The 19,943-nt window shown below is 48.4% G+C and overlaps 7 protein-coding genes across 7 annotated transcripts; 4 read left to right on the forward strand and 3 right to left on the reverse strand.

The window, feature by feature from the left end:
* Positions 1–2,873: 2,873 nt before the first annotated feature.
* On the forward strand, positions 2,874–4,360 carry PENARI_c006G04320 (RasGEF domain-containing protein; the record flags this gene model as incomplete). The annotated part of the gene is made up of 3 exons (XM_022630291.1): positions 2,874–3,458; positions 3,521–4,003; positions 4,073–4,360. 3 exons carry the CDS (start codon positions 2,874–2,876, stop codon positions 4,358–4,360), a joined length of 1,356 nt encoding a protein of 451 aa, XP_022489816.1.
* A 798-nt stretch (positions 4,361–5,158) lies between these two features.
* PENARI_c006G02764 (uncharacterized protein) lies at positions 5,159–5,697 on the reverse strand (the record flags this gene model as incomplete). The annotated part of the gene is made up of 2 exons (XM_022630220.1): positions 5,159–5,567; positions 5,636–5,697. 2 exons carry the CDS (start codon positions 5,695–5,697, stop codon positions 5,159–5,161), a joined length of 471 nt encoding a protein of 156 aa, XP_022489593.1.
* Positions 5,698–6,109: 412 nt separating this feature from the next.
* Positions 6,110–8,251, forward strand: PENARI_c006G03182 (telomere repeat binding factor family protein; the record flags this gene model as incomplete). The annotated part of the gene is made up of 3 exons (XM_022630241.1): positions 6,110–7,152; positions 7,209–7,238; positions 7,300–8,251. 3 exons carry the CDS (start codon positions 6,110–6,112, stop codon positions 8,249–8,251), a joined length of 2,025 nt encoding a protein of 674 aa, XP_022489588.1.
* A 653-nt stretch (positions 8,252–8,904) lies between these two features.
* On the reverse strand, positions 8,905–9,563 carry PENARI_c006G08115 (sorting nexin-3; the record flags this gene model as incomplete). The annotated part of the gene is made up of 3 exons (XM_022630472.1): positions 8,905–8,933; positions 8,999–9,320; positions 9,486–9,563. 3 exons carry the CDS (start codon positions 9,561–9,563, stop codon positions 8,905–8,907), a joined length of 429 nt encoding a protein of 142 aa, XP_022489839.1.
* Positions 9,564–11,178: 1,615 nt separating this feature from the next.
* PENARI_c006G08800 (WD40 repeat domain-containing protein) lies at positions 11,179–14,333 on the forward strand (the record flags this gene model as incomplete). The annotated part of the gene is made up of 7 exons (XM_022630505.1): positions 11,179–11,362; positions 11,423–11,521; positions 11,579–11,958; positions 12,029–12,394; positions 12,450–13,215; positions 13,277–13,501; positions 14,221–14,333. The coding sequence occupies 7 exons, from the start codon at positions 11,179–11,181 to the stop codon at positions 14,331–14,333; spliced, it is 2,133 nt and encodes a 710-aa protein (XP_022489530.1).
* A 242-nt stretch (positions 14,334–14,575) lies between these two features.
* Positions 14,576–14,978, reverse strand: PENARI_c006G00959 (translocon subunit SSS1; the record flags this gene model as incomplete). The annotated part of the gene is made up of 4 exons (XM_022630133.1): positions 14,576–14,616; positions 14,692–14,719; positions 14,785–14,843; positions 14,894–14,978. 4 exons carry the CDS (start codon positions 14,976–14,978, stop codon positions 14,576–14,578), a joined length of 213 nt encoding a protein of 70 aa, XP_022489477.1.
* Positions 14,979–15,903: 925 nt separating this feature from the next.
* On the forward strand, positions 15,904–17,239 carry PENARI_c006G01386 (uncharacterized protein; the record flags this gene model as incomplete). Its single annotated transcript, XM_022630151.1, has 3 exons — positions 15,904–16,352; positions 16,421–17,004; positions 17,064–17,239. 3 exons carry the CDS (start codon positions 15,904–15,906, stop codon positions 17,237–17,239), a joined length of 1,209 nt encoding a protein of 402 aa, XP_022489575.1.
* Between the last annotated feature and the right edge of the window lie 2,704 nt (positions 17,240–19,943).

A 19,943-nucleotide genomic window follows, 5' to 3' on the forward strand; every position in this document is an offset into this window, starting at 1 on the left:
TGGATGCATCATTCCGTAGGTTCGAACCATAGCAAACAAAACTGGGATGGGAATACTCTCCCGTTTCCGAGTGATATGATACCATTTAACGTTACCTCTTTTCGAATGATTTAATGACCGTATTCTCTTGATTTTCTTGGATCTTCAACATGCCTGTCTCGTTTATGATTTCAATTGGTTCTGCTGAGCATTGCTTGAGCCATTTCCCCCATGAAGATCTAAGGAATCGTAGCTGTAGCTTCGTTGCTGACCTTCACCTCGTAGTCCCAGTGTCCGTCTATAGCCACAGACAAGCCTACCCGCTACAGTACATACAAAATCGGAAACTAATGCAAGCCCGAAACGCAACCCAATCCAATAAAAGAATCGAGATCTAAGATGCAATCTCTGCAGCTGAAAGTCCAGCTACTCTCACTATATTCATATCCTGCACCTTCCCCCCAACTATATATATCTGCCGACATCGAAAACCGGCCGCCCCATACCCACCAACTCTAACCTCGGCATATCCGAAGCGGTAGCAACCTAAAGCTAAAGACAGCACAACAACAAAGTGGGCCCTTATGCAAAAAGGACACATAGGGGCAAAAAAAGTTATTCATGATACAAGGCGATACGCGGTGCGGTGAACGGTGTTCGCAAGCCCCGCGCAAGCCCCAAGCCCCATATATGGCGATCAAAGTGTACGATCCAAATCCCGTCCCCTGATTCACCAGTTTGACCGCCAATGATAGCCAGGCTCGACCCAGAAAAATAAATATTGAGTTTATGCTTTCGAAGGGGACGATCTTCTTCAGAATTCAGTACAGTATGACATATAGCTCGTGATCAGCGCTCTTTTGTATGTACTGTACATGCAACACACCCCCCACCCAATCCCCCAAGCCTATTCTGCTTGGCTGTTATAAGTTAGTGTTCGATTACAGTACATGTAAAACGGTGACCTATCCAAGTGGCAATGATCATGCCGTTTCATTGCATGAATATACAGCTGCTGTGGACTACAGAAAATGAAACTAGCTGATGCAATGCACCAGTAGAAAGAAAACATCCCAATGTGGAGTGCAGCAAAGGGGCAGATCGCCACTCGGCGTTCTCCGTGCTCATTCATTTATTTTAATATATTATAACTTACACAGAACATCGATGGCGTACGATCTGGAGATAGCCAAGGGACAGGATCTAGATTGGGTGGAGGAGCACGCCAGACAGCCGTGGATAAACGCAAGAAACCGAAAGCAAGACGGAGTACAAGGTCCATCTCCGGCGTCAATATGTATTCTGTGGAGATGTCCGCACTTCTCTTCACCCCTCTAGTTCCGGGGTCGCAGAGTGCGTTGCTTCGATCGCGGTGATCGGCGTATGAGCTCCGACAACGGGCTCATTTAGATGGCCATCGGGTCATCGCTGGGAATTGGGCCGCTCTAATTAGTCTGATACCACTCAGCTGGTAGTCTTCGCTATCATAACCATGGGAAAGAGCATCAAAATCATGAGGAGAGGGAGAGAGAGAGAGAGGAGCAGAGATAGAAAAGAGGATTGGATAACCCCCCTAGGAACGGCTCCCATTTCTGATTTTTTTCTCCGATGGCCCGCCCTATCAAGGGTTAGGCAATACGGAGTATAAGCGCTAATCTGATAGCTCCAAACTCAGTCCCTCCCCAATTCCCACGTTGGCAGTGGCTCCACCAGGAAAAGTTCTCCCGGACCCAAGCACCATGCTGCTGGAACGGGACGCAATCTGGAATTCTGATCACCGGATGCAACATGAGGATAAGCGGACAGCCTTTGCAGGGAGGGTACTGCAGTAGGGGGTGGTTAGCGGTTAGTAGTAAGGGGTGGGGGACCACTTTAATGATAGGATAAGGGGGTGTCCTCTCTCTCCCTGCATATATTTTGGCTGGAACTGACAATGGTAAAAGGTTCATGGGACACTATTTCCGCCCAATGCTGCCAAAAAAAAGAAGGAAAAACGGATTATCTGGCAATGATCGCTGGGGTAACGTTATAGTGCATTGGAATGCACGACGAATCCTCCGATCAGCTGCGCTTAGGGGGCGATCCGAGAGCCATAACGGAGGGCTGAGACGTGTGCGATAATGGGATTGTTCTGGGCCTAGAACATGAGGTTATTTACGTGTAGAAGAAGTATGAGTGAAGTAGTTGTCAAACTCAACCTTGGTTCTCCCCACAAGCTCAGGAACGCGTGGATCTAACGGAGCTATCCGCAACCCAGTTCCTCGGCCCTGGGTTCTGTGCAAGTTTGGGTTTGGCCACGTTTGGATTACATGTATGTAGTTGCGATCTGCCGGAGGTAATTTGGAATCAGATATGGTTTTGAGGAAGGTAGCGGTGTGAGGGCTGAAGAAAGGCAGCTTAACTTGGTAGTATATCATCGCCACCGGCTATAAAGTTTGCCTTCAAAGAGACAAACTTCAGCGGTGTATCGACTTTCAAAGCGAAACTTCGAGATCGGCCACCGATATCATCGTAATTTACTTTAAACGTAGACCGCTCCCCAACCGATTGAACGATCAGCCTCTCCCTTGTCCTATTAGCAACTGAACCGTCTGCAGTCCAACGGGTGTGATTCGGCAGACCACAATAGAAGCCTAGAAGGTCGCCTTCCGATCATTTGCCCCTTTCGCCTTCTTCCCGACCATCGGGAGGTCCCAGTAGGCTGGAACTGGGCTATTCCCAAATCTAACGTGGGAAACCTAATGTTTTAAACCAATCACCCTCACCTTTCCGCACATTTCGTGTTTCCTTCTCTGCTTTCACCGTGTCACATGAGCGACAGCCTAATGAGTTGGCCTTGACTACAAGAGTCCAGAGACTGTTCAACTCAAACTTTCTCCTTGGACATGTCCGTGATGGCTTCAGAACTGGGTCCGTCTTACCAGCCCATCTTCCACTTGAGCTTGGAGATTCCCGCCTTCTTCATGTCCTACCGCTGGTGGGAAGATGAAGCGACTCCGGTGTTTTGGGCATTTGATATCCTAGAAATCAGCAGGGTAATCCGATTTGGACTCTTTCGTGACGAGAACTTCCCGCGAACCTCACTTCGCGCTCGCCGAGTGGATACTATTTACAACTTTTTATTTGCCATGTCCCAACCCCATGAACATCAGCTTCTGGGAAGTCTCTCTCACATGCAGAGAGTGGAGGAAATATTGCGCCGGTCGAGTATTGCTCCTTTCGACCCGATTCCCTGGAATTGGCTTCCGCTGGAATCGAACCAGTCTCTCGATGCCCGGGCAATCGCTGCGGCCATTGAGACCGAGAGTCATTTTCAATTCAGGCAGATTGGTTTTGAAGAGCTGGTACGCGCTTCTCTTGGGTACCGTGCCATCAACGTCGAGTGGTTTCTACAACAGCATACGGCTCTCTACATTATTCTCTTGGAACATCTAAAGGCCTACCCAGAGGACATCCCTTTATACACCGAGGTAGAGAAGGTGTGTGTCTGATCTCTTAATTGGACTTTAGTACCATACGGATCATACGCTGACTATTCCAGCACCTTCGATCGCGTAGTCCATTCGCGCACCGAGCGTTGGTCCAGTCTCTACTGGCTGTGCGACCTGGAAACTGTAATATGGCACAGCCTAACGCTGGGTTTGACTTCATCGCAGGCCCGATCCAGCGCCTGTTCAAAGACGAAACCGGTAGACTAGCCGCCATGCTGAAAATGTTGAGCGTGCTAGCAATCCGATTCCGACGACAATACATGCATGCTTCAACTATGGACTGGAAAACTCCTTTCGACACCTCAGTTCCCTTTCTAGAGGACTGTCTCATATCGACATCCGGGTCGGATCTGGCCCGCAGCTTAAAAGCCCTGAATGAGCACCAGTTCGCCGAAGTTACCCGCCAAAACCTCGTAGCAGAGGATGCCGTGATAGGAAATCTGCTTTGGCATTGGCAAATGCTCAGTGTCTCCGTCTGGGAATGCTGCTCAGCACTTCCAGATCTAATTCCACACATCCAAGAATGTACCCAGGTAAGTGCTTTTGCCCACTCACCGTACACCTTAAATGGTCAAAGCCCTCTTCTAATCGTGTAGCAATAGAACCTCCTTACAGCCCGTGATTATCATTCTCTCACAGCTATCGTCAATGGTCTCTACAACTACACCATCTCGACAATGCAAGCCGACGGACCCACCATCACCCTGGAAGCCCTGACACCCCCGGAAATCGGCCTCCTCCTGAACCCAGTGCAAAACTACGCCTCGTACCGCAAGCACTACAACGAACAACCTGGTATCCCGTTCCTGGTTCCCCATCTCCGTGATTACAAACAGAACGGCGAATCCGTCCTCCAGTCGGTCTTCCAGTACCTGCAACGAAGCCGGTGATTACAATTAAAAAGGGGAGTCACCAGGTCAAAACAATTTAGTTATGCTTCGCCTTTAAAGAAAGCAACAGGGGTGTGTGTGCTTGGCTTGTGTGGCTGCAGGTGGCGAGACCGGACCAAAGGCCAAAGGGTGGGCTGGAACGCGTTTCAAGACCTTTCGTTTGTCTCCCTGACCTTTTTCAATGCATTGACGTATGTTTCCTTGGACAATCTTTGGCCAGGGCGGGTGCCCCGAGCTACACTTGGTATGCTCCGATTTATGATCTGTATTTTTACTTTTTATATACCCATGCTAGCTAGCGTCCAGCAGTACCAGGAAGTCCGGCGTTGCATTATGCCAATATGCTTTTTCCCTTTTGTGTGATTTTTTCTTTTTCTGTTTTTCTTTTCGGTTAACAGTCAATGTCAGGGATATATACAAGGTTGCATAACAAAGCTCATTGGATCTCACGAAACCCGCAATCTGACCTGCCATCTTGATCGTAGCGCCCAGGGCTTTGCTGTCGAGCTGACCCGGCCTAGAGTGCTTCATGGCTGTAAACGTTACGAAGCTCACGCGGGCCCCCTTTTACTACCCTGCTGTGTGAAAAGAAACATTACAAATCAAATTGCACCCATTGCATCCGAGCCACACCTGACCATAGCAGGACGCAAAGGTAGACCGCTGTTATATGCAGCTCGATGCACCAGGAGGAAAAAACCAGGAGAGGGATTATTTTACCAAAAGAAAATCAAAGAAATGCAAAGAAAAGAGAAAGAAACACCACTAAATCAGCCAACCAACACAACAGCACACACCCTACTCTCTTTTTGCAGCCGCCTTAGGCGCCTGTGCATACCCAAACACACCTAAGAGATAAGCGATCCTATTAACAAAAAGGAAACCCGTAGCTCCGATATTACCCCACGTCAGAGCATTCCACGCCGCGACATCCGCAAACGCGTCCCAGCCCATACCCAAGAACGTGGCGTAGACATGACCTACATCAGCGATGGCAAGAGCGATCAGGTAATTGCGCAGCACGCGAGGCTCTGTGGTGGTGTAGCAGACACCCACGCCGACGAGGAAGAGCAGCGAGTAGACATTGCCTAGTTGGTAGGCGAGGGCGACACTGCTGGGGTGGAGGGTTGGTGGGGAGGCGACGTTGGGTGTTTGGCCGGCTATGAAGCCTTGGAGGTCGTATAGTGGGAAGACGCTGCCGAGAGCCCTGTATGGATCATGAGATGCGTTAGTTGTCGGTGATTGGGTGGGATGGTGCATGTTGGTTCCACGTACAGTGAGATGGGCTCAAGGATGCCGAAGAGGATGTGTGGCCACGTTGGGAAGATAGTGGGCATTGTCGGGGATCTGCGGCTTTGTTAGTGTTTTGTTTGTGGTTCTGAGGTCTTCTCTTGGTCCTGGTTGTAATTTGCTTGGAGCGGTCTGCGAGTGAAGCTCGTGGTTGCTGCAATGTACCTGGGTACTTGGATGGATGCACTTACATTTCGGGTTACCGCCACTGATGCCAAATAGTTAATTCCAAGGGGCGGTGGGATGTAAAGAAGATAGAAACAATCAAGAGAAAGTCAATTGAAGCAGTAATCGTCAGGGGATCTTCAGCTCGATTGGCGCTGACGTATGCGTCTTTACTGACACTCGACACCGCCCCCCCGTTATCGCATCTTATCGGGACATCGAACAGGCCAGAACTTGCACTACTTGCAATTCCTTACAGTATGAGGATGATGTACTCGTGATTGGCATGCTGCAATGGAGTTATCTAGTGCACTACGGCCTCTCGATGAATCACTTCTCCGCGAACTCCCCCAACTCTCTCTCCGTATCGCCCCTCTACGAGAACCGGTTTCCTCGCGAACCCTAAGCGTCCCATCACCTCTCGAACCAAATGCCAGTGGAGCACGAGAGAATAATATATCCAAAGGGAACAAGAGCAATGGGACTGTTCCTGCAAACGCCAAAACAGGTCTACCAACGGTGACGGAATTCCTCAATGCTGCGCGGACCAAGAAGACCGAACTTTCCGCCGATTCACAGTCAAATGTCGAGCGATTGCCGAGACCGATCCTCCCAGCATTTGTGAACCTACGTGCTCTTGAGAAATTTCCATTTTCATCTTCTTTCGACGATGATGCGCTTCAAGGGCCCCGCAAGCGTAGGCGTTTAGATCTCCAGGCTGATTCCTTCAGCGAGCATCTACAGCTGCCCATCCCGCAGGCCCAAAAAGAGCAACGGCCTCCTCCATTTGGGCCATTTGCTATCTTGAATGGATTGAATGAGCCACCGCCTAATGCTGCTCTTCTTCCACCTATCGAGGCTGGGTCTAATATCTCTCAGATTTTGAACAAGCCCTCAGGACGTGATACTGCCATTGACCCAGGAGCGTTGGTCTCTGCTCAGGGTGTCACAGCAGATGGACAACCCGTGGAGAGACGGGATGCGAGACTGGAGGAGATCCTAAGCACCTCACTCAACGGTGACGAAGACAATGATCATAATGATAATGACAACAACACTGAAACTACTAATACTTTGGATACGAACGAAATTGATTCAGCAATCCGTTATGCAACCCTTCCTAAGAGCAAGGCCTTACCTCCTGCACCGAAAGAGACAGCACCCATTTCCCCTAAAACACGTGGTCGGTCTCGCAAGAACCTGAGGATGTGGACCGAGGAAGAAACGGCTGCTCTTCTTCGGGGTGTAGTCAAATGTGGGATTGGCAACTGGACTGCTATCTTGGCTCAGCCGGAACTGGAGTTTAATCAGAGGTCTGCTTCCAATCTGAAAGACAGGTATGCATGTGGTCTATGAACATCTGTTCTTATGCTAATCATTCACCATCCTAAAGATTCCGAGTGTTATGTCCATGGGCATACCGGTGAGTGATTCAAAGTCAACCACGCAAGGCCAATGAAATCAAATTGCTGACTCTGGTTCAGTGCATCCGACCCTAATGAAGCTGCAAAACAAATATACGACACCCTCAACAATGCCTTACTTAAATCCAACGAGGCTTCAGATGCAACTCTTGGCAAAATCTACCTCCCTCATCCAAATCCTCTAACCCAAGGGTCTGAACCAACCTCCAGCGCCGGAAACCCAGCATGCAAACCACACAAGCCCTCGACCCCAAGCACCCTCTCACCCACACCCGATACAGAGGCTGGAAACAGCAGCAACGCTCAATCAAAACCACCCTCACCAGAGCAGAGCACCCCGGCGCTCTCAAACAAATCCCGTTCAACCCTCGCATCCCTCGCATCCCTCGGCATCCCAGAACCGCACGTAACAAAATCCAAACGACGCTGTCGGCGCCACTTCACCCCGGCTGAAGACGAAGCCCTACTGAAAGGCTACGCAGTCCACGGATTCCAGTGGACACTAATCCAGCAAGATGCACGACTAAACCTAAGCCACCGCAAAGCAACCGACCTCCGCGACAGATTCAGAACAAAATTCCCAGACGCTTATCGCGATGGCGGTTCCGTGAGCGGCAAGAAACTCACAAATCAAAGCCCGAGTCTGGGTCCGGGTTCGGGTCAGAACTCGCCGGCTGGAGGGTCAACGCCCCGGCCACATGCTGTCAATACTCGCGAACAAACTCCAACGAAGGCTAATGCGGTAACGCCGAATCTCGCTCCGCGGCATTTGTCGTCCAGGAGTCGTCATGCTGCTACCCCTTCTCAGTCTAATCTTGGTCCTATGGATCCTGCTTTCTTGCCTCCGCCTCCTCAGGGATTTTTGGAGCCTTCCATGAGTCTTCCGCCTGCTGGGGGCGGTGGGCTTTCGTTCTCTTTGGATGAGGGTTCTGGGGCGGGTACTTCTTCGGGTGTTGAGACGCCGTGGGAGGATAATACGCTTGCTCCTATGAATTGGGATGAATTGACTTGAAGAAAACATGCTTTGATGCGTTGATATCGAGCGCATTTTTGTGTTTTTTTCTTTCTATATTTGCTTTGTATTCTGGGAGTTTGGTGAAGGATCTCTTCTTTCTTGCCTATCCTGCTTTTCTTTTTGTTCCTGGCCTTGTTTTATCCTTAACTTATATCCCGCAGTACACCATGGCTTTCTACAACTTCTATCAATCAAATGCCTTGTTTTGCTTTCCCGACGCATTTAATAGCCCTCCATTGACGAGTCTAAGAGTTCGCAATCAAGAGGATATACGTGGTGATATTCATAAGGAGACTGACTCGCTCTCAATATGCACAAGATCGAACAAGAAAGCTGGCAGAAGGAGACGATAAATAGGAAAGTTGCGAAGCGAGGCATAGCAGAAACCAGGAAAAGCGCCCGTCCAACCAGTGCAACGAAGAAGAAGCGGCAAATTCGGATATCGAATGAGCATAACAAAACCAGGGAATGACCATCACATAGCATACAACTGCCCGTGCACATTTTCAATTGCAAGTGGCGAAGGAAGTCTGTCGTCGAACGACAGGGGCGAGAGTAATAGGAAGAGGTAGATAAAGGAAACAAGAACAGGGAGGAAAGAAAGCACGCTTCTCATTAACCAGGAAAAAGAATATCAACGCTATCGTAATCTACCACGCATTGCGGTCCCAGTTGGGGTCTATAATATCAAATTAGCATGGTTCTAGCGCCACTAACGGCTCAAGCAGACAGTTTAACACTCACCCTGGATAAAGCTAGCCAGAACCTTACTGCCCGTCTGCAGAAGAGGGTGCCCAGCAACAATCTGCAAAAAGCGCTGGAGACCCTCGCGGCGGTGCTCGATCACATCGTCGCTGAAACGGTTGGTGAAGACCTTTCCGGGCAGTGGGGGTATCGTGACTCGTGTACTTTCGCGCTCGAGGATATCGCGGAAGTACTCGAAGTCGGAGTACCGGCGGCGCACCACGGAATGCTTCAGTTTGAAAGCGGGGATGTTGGTTCTGCACACGATCTCGTACGACGTGTACATATTGCGGGAGGTGCCATGGGTTTGGGGATTGCGGACCTATTTATTTGGTCAGTCTTTTGATCAGGGTGTGTGTGTTGTTCGTGCAAAAGGAGTTGTATGGGGGATGGTTAGCGAAGAGATGTGGGCACATGACCGCCAGGAGATCGGGGTGGACGAGTGATTCGGGGATGTGGGATAGCGGTTATTTATGGAGCGACTCACTTCGATCTCTAGGAAATTCTCGGGAGGCCCGTAGATCTCCTCGAAGGACTGCTGTCGGGACTCAGGGACGGACTGCATCGTGGTGGGGTTGGGTTGCGGAGGGGAAGTTGGGAAAACGCGGGCCGGTAGCTATTTAAATCGGGGCCAGATAGTCGGATGTTGCTGGATGTAAATTATGGGATTGCAGAGCTCAATGTGATTCTCTTGAACTCAGCACCAAAGAGGAGAAAGCAGTTCAAGGGAACTTGGAGACGCATATCAGTGGGGTTCGGTAAATGATTGATCCGTTGACCTTATCTTCTATCTTTTTGATGGCCGTTTTCTACAGCCCTATACTTCCCCTTCTGGTTTTCTGACTGTATAGACCAGCCTCAAGGAAATTTGGTTTTCACAAAGGCAAACAATTAGTCAAAATTTATCTTTCTGTTAAGACAACCCGAAAACAAGGCCTCTGTTGAGACTAACAGCAATTGTGAAATGGTCCCTAGGTCAGTGTCGCAACATTTGTATACAGAAGAATTCGAAAGATTCCTAGTTGGGGAACAGAACTATCATCGGACATACCAGAGGTACTAGCACCGCCTTCCAGACTCTCACCGACATGGAGTTTACTACCATCACCAGCCCGGCAAAGCCCCAGTGCATGCATGTTATGCACATGCAAGACTGGAAACACAGCTATTTACAAAGCCTGATTGAACCCACTTCCAGAAATTTAGGTCCTTTTGCCTAACAAACGTCTTCGGTGCGAGTTGTTCTGAATGTCGACCCAGAAGACAATTTGAAAGCCTTCTCAAACTGTAGTACGAAACATGAGATTTAGTCTAGGTTGGTACAAGTGATACGACAGGGCCATAGATGTGTATACAGTGCCCCTCACGAAGTATTGGACAGACTTTATACAAAATCCACGAGCCTTGAATCGAGTATACTGTTTGATGGTTTTTTTCTTCTTCTTTTCGCTGTATGTTTGCCTATTTTTGAGTACTAGAAGTAATGGGATGATGCTCACTAGTAGTACTCTGACTAGCTATCCAAATATCCAGGAGGCTTCACTGTATTTGATACGCAGCTTCTCAGCCACGTACACAATATAATCACAGTGCCGGGCTCACAAAAGGTCAATCTCATGGCGATGAGCCGACTCAATCTAAGAATTCTATTTTGTCTAGATTGGGCTTCTGAGAGAATTTGTGGTCATCTTTAGCCTACTTAATGCTGAAAGAACCGCAATAAATGACACCGATATTCAGCAGCGCTTCTTGCTCAATAACAATGAACACAGGACGACGATCAGACGAAGACTTGCATCTATTTTGGGAGCTTACCCGTTGTTATTCATGCAGTGTACCTTCTAGTAGATGTCAGATAATGTAGGCTTCAGTTGGTGCTCGACGTCTCCCTTTCTCTCTTCGTTTCTTTCCCCTTTGTCTCTTTCGATGATATTATAGGCTAGTACTGAGCTTCTATTTATCGCCTAATATCTAGCTCTTTCTTACTCGTATATGTAGAAGTTCCTAATTGAACGGATATATAGACATGTAATAAGCATTGAATGTATGTACCTCTTCGGAGTTACACGGAGATAAAACCGGCAAACCGATAAACCGATGACATAACGCCCAAGCGGCGGTGACCTCGGAACCTCCATTATCGATAAGGCCCCAATGTCTCTCCATCCTCCACATCCACAATGAGCTCACGCGAGAGAGATTCTCCGAGCGAGTCAGAAGGTATTTGGCATCCTGCTCATGAATGGCTCGAAGAAGACGAGCTGGACACCGACTTCCACCCCGCACTAGAACCATCCGAGGATGACGAATGGGAAGACGACATGCCAAATGAGGACGAAGAACTGAACCTTGGAGATGCAGATGGTAATATTGATAACACTGGGGGTTAAGGACACCGAATGGCTAATATTTGCAATTTGGTAGACCCCCCTCACATCAACATCGGAAACATACAGATCGAGCTTACAGCAGACGATGCGGAGGGCGGGGGACCGGGGGACCCGAATGGAGGACATACGCGAAGTATTTTATGCCAGAAAGCCATATAAACACACTGGAAGACTTGCTGATTCTTTGCAGTCCCAGCTTCACGACTATTCGAGTTACTTGCGTCCAGCGGTTTACAAGACATTCTCAGTTCTAATGGCTGGCCTGTCCCATTAGAGCATCAAGAGCAACTGGAGATGGAAATGGAAGAAGAGGAGGATAGTGATGAGGATTATGTGCCCATATTCCGAAACCGCCTTAGGGCAAGACGGCTCGGACAACCGGCGAAACTCCCCCCAGTTCCCAATCCAGAGGGTGTGAAGTTGATGGGCCAAGGTGATTTCGGAACTAACCAATACTATGTGGATCGGCTTAAGAAGCGCAAGAGGGTGTTGGCAACAAGTTTGATATACCGGGAAATGGGTGTTGATAATCATGGGGTCCAAAAAAGAGCTGACCAATCTATATCCCAGGTAGGTCAAGTACAAACCAAGCGCAGAGGTAGCTGCGAATAACGCTAACAACTTTTGTCCAATAATCTAGGGCTTGATTCCAGGCTCGGCTGCAGACAGAATCATTCACTATGACACGCGAAGTTATTCAGGACAGTTCTCGGACGACGGTAATTTCTTTTTCTGCTGCGCACAAGACTTCAAGGTTCGAATGTACGATACGTCGAATCCATATGATTGGAAATACTACAAAACAGTCGACTATCCATTTGGCCAATGGACAATTACCGATGCGACGTTGAGCCCCGACAACCGATTCCTTGTCTACAGTTCTATACGAAGCCAAGCATATATGGCCACAACAGACCCCGAGGATAACTCAGATCCCAGTGTTCTGGACTTCTCAACATTACCGGGCCAAGGGAGGCGACGGGGCTTTGGTACTTCACACTTTGGGGTACGTCTTGCGCTGATGCATTCCCTTGGACTTCAATCTGACAATATCTGGATAGATATGGTCTCTTCGATTCTCTGGAGATGGACGTGAGGTTGTCGCCGGTACGTCAGAAGACTCGGTCATCGTTTATGATTTGGAAACGAAACAGCCTGTTTTGAACCTGCGAGACCGACATCAACATCATGTCAACGCTGTTTGCTACGGTGATACCTCATCACCCCATATTCTGTATTCGGGATCTGATGACACCACCCTCCGAGTTTGGGATCGACGATCAATGGGCGATGGCCGCGAAGCCGGTGCCTTCATGGGCCACACAGAAGGATTGACTTATGTTGACAGCAAAGGCGATGGTCGATATGTCTTGTCCAACAGCAAAGACCAAACAATGAAGCTATGGGATCTGCGGAAGATGATGACATCCGCTGATATCGAGAACATCGACCCGGCCGAGTACACTACCGGATTCGACTACCGGTTCGAGCCATACCCAAACGCTTACCGCACAAACGCCAAAAACGACTGTTCGGTCGTGACGTTCCAGGGCCACCGCGTGCTCAAGACTTTGATCCGCTGTCATTTCTCCCCACCTGGTAGCACAAATTCGCGCTATGTGTACAGCGGTAGCGAGGATGGCAAGGTTTATGTGTACAATATGGATGCTACACTTGCCGGAACGATTAATGTCGGCCAAGCGACTCTCAACTCACGACCACGTGAGCCAGATGCGTATGCCACAGCGTATGAAATGAGCGGGGAGATGCTCTGGCGGACTTGCGTTCGAGATGCGAGCTGGCATCCCGACGCGCCAGTTCTAGCAGGTAAAAATTAACTGGAAGACTCGATTGATAATACCCATCGCTAACCTTGATTGTGCAACAGCAACTTCTTGGAACGGCTGGGGCTTGTCGACTGGCACGTGTACCGTCCATTCCTGGAATGACGGTGCTGCTGACGACGAAGGTGATCCTCCAGTGGGCAAAAGCTATGATGATAGGTTGCGATATATCCCCGAGTTTAATGATTACCGAGAAAACACTGCGTCGAGGCATTCCCGGCGTCCGTTGCGCAGCCGGCCTGTCCGCCGTTGGGAACTTCACGAGGAAGGTGAGGAAGATATATGGTGACATGGAAAGGGATGGCTGTCCTTGATCGTTCTGTCAGTACAGTAAAAGCAACTCGACCGTGCTTTTGGTACTGCTTAGTCTATTCTGTTGTTGCAATGCTCCGTATATTTACATTGTCCATTTTGTCCCAGCATTCGGTCTCAGGAATAATGATTTTGATGAATGCAATACATGTCGTTTTCAGTTGACAATTTCTGGCAATTGAGTTGTCTTAAGCTGACCAGGACCCATATATCGGATACTAGAGATTTCGGTACCAGTGAAAAGCGTCTGATTATGCTGCTAGACGTGCATTTTGTTTCGGGTATCGCATATATAAAAAATAACGCCCGGAGACAACATAGATCCAATGTATGAGAAGCGGGATAATTTGAAGGGTGTTAATTAAGTATCAAAACAAGGACCCCTATCGGTACAAAAGCGTAAACGGTGGTATCTCATGGATAGCGATCACACTGTCCTCCGATCGCATCTCCAAATAAAAAGCGCCAAGTGGCAAGGATGCCACGTAAATTCAAGAATATCACAAGAGGGAAGTAAATCGGACTGAGACGGGACTGAGACGGGACTAAGAACATGTCATCGGCGTGGAAAGCTGTGGGGTGTTTGTTGTAATTTCGCGATATGCTTCAAGTTTGTCATTTCGTGCGATTGATATTCTCCGTATTGCGGCTGTAATGTAGATAAGCCCGTTTGTAGGAACCCGATCTTATCATCGTCGCCTCCTCGCAGTGGCCATTGAGAACATCATCGTCGTGGCGGCTGTCCAATACCAGCCGCATCTCGAGCGTACTGCCGCAATCGGTCAGTAAATAGCCTATAATTTTGGGAAGCAAACTTACCCTCGTAGTCGCATTCAAAGCTCTGTTCCGCCAACAACAATCGCCCACCCCGCCGACACACTCCGCCCACACATTGCGCCAACAATCGTCCGCTCCGAGGGAATCACCAGTGAGACGCGAGCAGCCCCAAGTCCTGTCGATTGACACACCCTCCTGGGATATAGGCCCTCGGCCTCTTCGGTCCTCGAGTCGGACCGGAAAGGGTTGCTCGCTTATGCGCCGCCGACCAGCACTTGGTTGACAGGAATGTGAACTATGATGATTATGTTAATACGCAAATATTTGAAAGCCGCAAGCGCGAGCTTTAATCCAACAATGGAGCACGAACTCAGCTTGACGAAGTACCCAATGGCTCCCTAACGGCCAATGTCAGTCATATTGCGACGAAACGCGATCCAGGAATAGCCACGATGGCTCATACCATAACGAGGAAGCCCATGCCAACTGCCTGGCTGATCTTGATGAATTCACGCTTATCGGCTGTCAAGAGTGTCAGCAAGTATCTTGCGGTGGACGAAGGATCGACATACGCTTGGTGCAGCGGCGGACAAATTGGGAACCCTCCCGGACAAAGTCCTTGGGGATATCAGCAAGTTCTTGGAAAGTCTCAGACATCGTGGATGAAGATTGAAAGTTGAGGGGAGAGAAAGGAGAAGTGGCCAGAAGGAGAGAACAGGTGGTTTCCCCGGAACCAATTGCGGATTAAGTAATGTCCGGCGCGCAGTTAGCTCCAACCTCCAACCTCTCCTGGCAACTCTCAGATCGTCTTTTGAGGACGACACAGGCCGGCGTCTTCTAGATCCAGACGGAATTCCGCGGAACGTTGACATTTTCTAACGTTCTCACTTCCCACCCTGTCATTCTTATCCACCCTTCTCTACTTCCTTTCTTCCACCACCCACCTCATCACTCTTTACACCTCTCCCATCTTCCCTACACCTTTCCCAAGCGATTGACAGCGATTGGCAGCGATTGAAAGCGATTGACCGCGACTGACCGCGATTGCCCTTCACTTCGTGCCTTTCCATCCCTCTGCGCTTTTCTCACTGCTCGCTTTTATCCCGTGATTCGTCGCCTGCCTGTGGCAGCTTCACGTTTTATCGTTTCATTTCATTTATCCTGTATTCCGGACAGCACGGAACACATCTTTGTACGTGGCTTTCGCAGCTGCGCGCATTCTCTTGTCTCAGAAGCCTCCAATCGCTTCGAATGTACGTATTGACTGGCCTTCTTTCCGCATGTCGCTTCCTGTGTCTTCTCGAGGGCTTTCTGGCCACTGCCTTCCATCTGTTCTTTTTGCGAGACCGGAGCTGAATCCGAGCTTTTTCATATGGATTCCTCGCCACCTGGGGGCCCTACTCTGACCGCGATGATCCTTCATGTTTTTCTTCTTTCCTTGCTAATTGGTGTCGTGTGTCTGCAGACGTGCATTTCCTTGATTTTCGAAGAACAGCCTGTATTATCGAACATCAGATAACAGGCAAATCGAACACTTTTCTCAAGATTCAATTCGCTTTGGTGATCGCTGATCTAGATCATCATGGCCACCGAAGATGATAACTTCGACATTGACATCTATGGAGATGGTAGCGGTTCCAACGAGCCTGCTGAGTTCAAGCATGAAGATTCCGATCTTGTGCTCGATGCCCCGGAGAATCTTCCTCAGGCTAACCTCCAGCAAAATCGGACCCAGAACGACGTCCAGGCTGACCACCCACCTGTTCAGCCCCAGCCTGCCTCGGACAATGGCAATCAGGCAGGACCTCAGCAGTCCCAGCACACTCTTCCCGCGCCTCCTCAGGGAACCAAGCGCAAGGACTATGACGGTCGCTCAACCGATCCTGCGGCTACGACTGCGCTTTTGATCTCGGACATGTCGTGGTGGACCACCGACGATGATATCCGGGGCTGGGTGAACCGAGCTGGTGCCGAGCAGGAGCTAAAGGATGTGACCTTCAGCGAACATAAGGTTAACGGCAAGAGCAAAGGGTAGGGCCAGCTGATATCAGATGAAACTACACAATTTCGAACAATCGGACTAATTCTTTCGATTACAGACAAGCCTTTGTCGAGTTCACTACCCCGCAAGCAGCCACTGCAACAAAGCACAGCATTGACAGCGATGCTACACTCAAGCTTCCCGTGCAATACACGAGCCCACACTCGAACCCATTCCGCACCCTGCCTAAGGATGCTCCCATGCGCAACGACCGCGGTCGGGGAGGCGGCTTCAATGCCGGGGGCGGTGGAAACTTCCACCCCAGTATTGGTAGCAGCAACTACCGTGGCCGCGGCAATTACAATAATCGTGGTGTGGGTGGCATGAACAACAACTTCAGCAACCGTGGCGGTGGTTTCGGACACATGAATAACTTCGCTCCCAACATGATGGGCCCCGGCACTTTCCCAACTGGCCCCATGGGCATGCAAAACTATGGCTACAACAACCGCGGTGGTATGATGGGCAACCCTATGCGCGGCGGTCCTGGTGCTATGCGTGGTGGTCGCGGAGGAAACATGGGTGGCCCCGGTATGATGGGGATGCCTGGAATGAGCCCCATGGGTGGAATGCCCATGAACCCCATGGGAGGTATGAACCCCATGATGGGAAACATGGGAAACAATATGGGGATGCAGGGTGGTAAGTCACGGCTAATTTCCTCGAACGATTTTCAGATTCTAATCTTTTTCATCTGATAGGCCAGGGCTTCCAGGGCCCCAACCCTAACTTCAACCAGGGGAACAACTATTTCAACCCCAACCAGAGCAACCAGAACAGTGGCAACAGCAACAACCAGGGCGGCAGCAGCAACCAGGGAGGTGCCTCCGAAGGCCCCTGGAACCCCCATGGCAACAAGCGCAGCCGTCAGGACTAGGCTGTCTGCTTGAGGGCGTTAATTCCCCGACATGCTACCCGTGAGGTGTAGTCGAGGTGGTGGTGTGATCTCATGATTTTATTTTCTCTGCTGTTTCTTCTCGTTTTTTTTTTTGAAGCGGAGAGACGGGAAACAGGCGTACTGGCTCTGCAATGGGTTTTCGAGTCTCTTATCTCCCTCTTCATTTGTATGGTGTATTAGGACCAATATCTAGGGAGCTTTCTTTTTCTTTGTGCTTTATTTTCATCTGACTTTTTGTATGTGCTACCCGCTTTTAACTAAGCGGAAAGTACGAGCTATCTCAGCTAACGATCTTTTTGGGGGTCCCTTAACGATACTTTTAACGAAGTGATATATACTTCCGTTAAGGGTATTTGTTAGTGTAATCTAGTGTGGGATAAATCCGGGGTATTTATTGGGTGTACGTTATTTAATTATTACATTTTGTATGTGCTATCCGCTTTTAACTAAGCGGGAATTGCGTTGTACTAGGTTGCTACTAGATTGCTGCTAGGTTGTCATATATCAGGACGCTATCGAACTGTTACAATTTGCATGTGCCATCTCCGTATATAGTGTAACATTTAGTGTAGGATAAATCAGGTTATACATTCCGTATACGTTGTTTAGATTCTATAACAGTGAGTGTACGTTACGCTATATTATAGATGACTTGACTTTCCCATTTTGTATATACTATGCGCTACTAACTAAGTGGGAACTGTAGGTTAACGTTAACTTATCAGATGAACTAACTTAACTACCCTTTGTCATGTTAGTATCCCATCAATTAGGTAAGGGAGTGAGAAAACAAAGGTCAATTAGCAATTTAATACACTCCATTCAAAATTAGTTCTAGTGGGATCGACTTCAGCAAGATCGTTGGAAATCAGGGGGGATATGGCCCCATAGTCATGCGGTAACTTAAGCATGATGTACGTATGAGGGGCTTCCAATTACACCAGACCCCCTTCATCATGATACATCCATGACCCCGTAAGGTATCCGTTAAAAATATTGTACAGATTTCAGCATAGATAACTTAATTGTCATATTTCCATGTGCCACGCGCTTGGCAGTCTCGGGCCACAGTACAAAATTAATGTGAGGTTGTCGAGTGTGGCAGCCCTACATAGCACTGAGCAAGTTACCTTTCTTATTATCTCCTCGATATTACCCAGTCCCCTCTATAGTAGAGGCCATGGTAATACGAGTAGACAGAGCAACCGCATAGGCATGGATATATCCGCTCTCCGAGGGAGGCTCGTCGATGAAGCATCTACTTTGTCTAACGGGGTAATATATCCGCCCCTTCTGCTCGCACTATTTATGCCATATAGAGATCTGATCGCTCTGCTTCGTGAAGTGTAGCGGAAGGCAGATGCGGTAACTGAGAGCTACAAGCCAGAGGTTGGGAGCTCATTGCTTGTCTTTGTAGCATTGTTATTTGCATTAGCCCCCAAGCTTTTCTTCGGACGTGGTGGGAAATGGAAAATACAGTATAATGGTCACTAGTATAGTCATGGTTTCTAGCTTGAATCTTTCTAACCTACTTCAAAAGCGCGACCGGGTCTACATTGGCTTAACTTTGGAATAATGTTATAATAAAATCGATGATGTGGGAACACACATCTTTTCTTTCTATCGTGTATATACCCCGTGCTTATATATGACTCTACATTAGTGACTAAGTCAGCCTAGGCTCAGAAACTACTCGACAGGTAAAGACAGAGCGCGCTAACCTCTTTATGAAAAGAAAAGCCTTAGTTTTCGGCCCTAAGACTTTACATTCTGAAATATAATATTTTTTCAACGCATAAATGCACAGCTTAGATACCCAGATACCTAGCAATATCTGAAACAGGAGTGTGGGCTTCAAGAATTTAACACTGGTATAACCTAACATTATGATGTTCTGATTGGAGCTTTATTCCTAAGGTGTCAATGAGGCTCTGGTGATGCAGTTTGATTGGCAGCTTGATAAAATAGGAAACCTGAAATACATGCAGTCTCCTACATGATACAATTGAGCCCAGATTTTAAAAAACCTAAGCCAAAACTATTTCTCATACTTAATTTGGGCGAAAAGGCATTTTTAGCCAAAAGAGTACCTTAAGCCGTACCTTTGTTGAGGCTATGTATTCTTAATGCTCAACAATGATAATAGGATACAAGGCTGAGTAATCCTCCCCCTCCTACGAACACGTAGCAAGGCAGTGCAATCAAGCTGAGGCAGATCAAGGTTATACTAGGTGCATGGGTCATGCAGTGGCAGTGTTGTCCCCATGAGCCACTTTTTGGATTCTTGGTCAAGAATCAAGGCTGAGCAAAGCAAGCAGTGCGTAACGTAAATAAAATTCATTGAGGGTCCAATCTTGTGTGTAGTTCATGAAATGTAATGTGTACAGTATGCCTCCCATAAACGCATGACGACATGTATGATATTGTGGTTTTCTGGATCTCAATCGGGAGTGTACAGACTTGTACAGTCTTAATATCCCTAAGTCATTGACGTTAGTAAGGCCTGATTGGAAGGGAAGTAGGCAGGGGAGGGACTTGCCTGAATTCATACAAATGGTGTTGTTAGTAACAGACACAAAATAAGTACAGGAAGGGTTTGATGTTTAGTATAAGAGAAAATGCCAAAAGAAGAACATTAAAAAAAAGAGAACCATTCAAGGAATAAAAGGGATAGAACATTGAA

The sequence above is a fragment of the Penicillium arizonense genome (genome assembly GCF_001773325.1).
Source record: "Penicillium arizonense strain CBS 141311 chromosome Unknown PENARI_contig006, whole genome shotgun sequence".
Lineage (NCBI taxonomy): Eukaryota > Fungi > Ascomycota > Eurotiomycetes > Eurotiales > Aspergillaceae > Penicillium > Penicillium arizonense.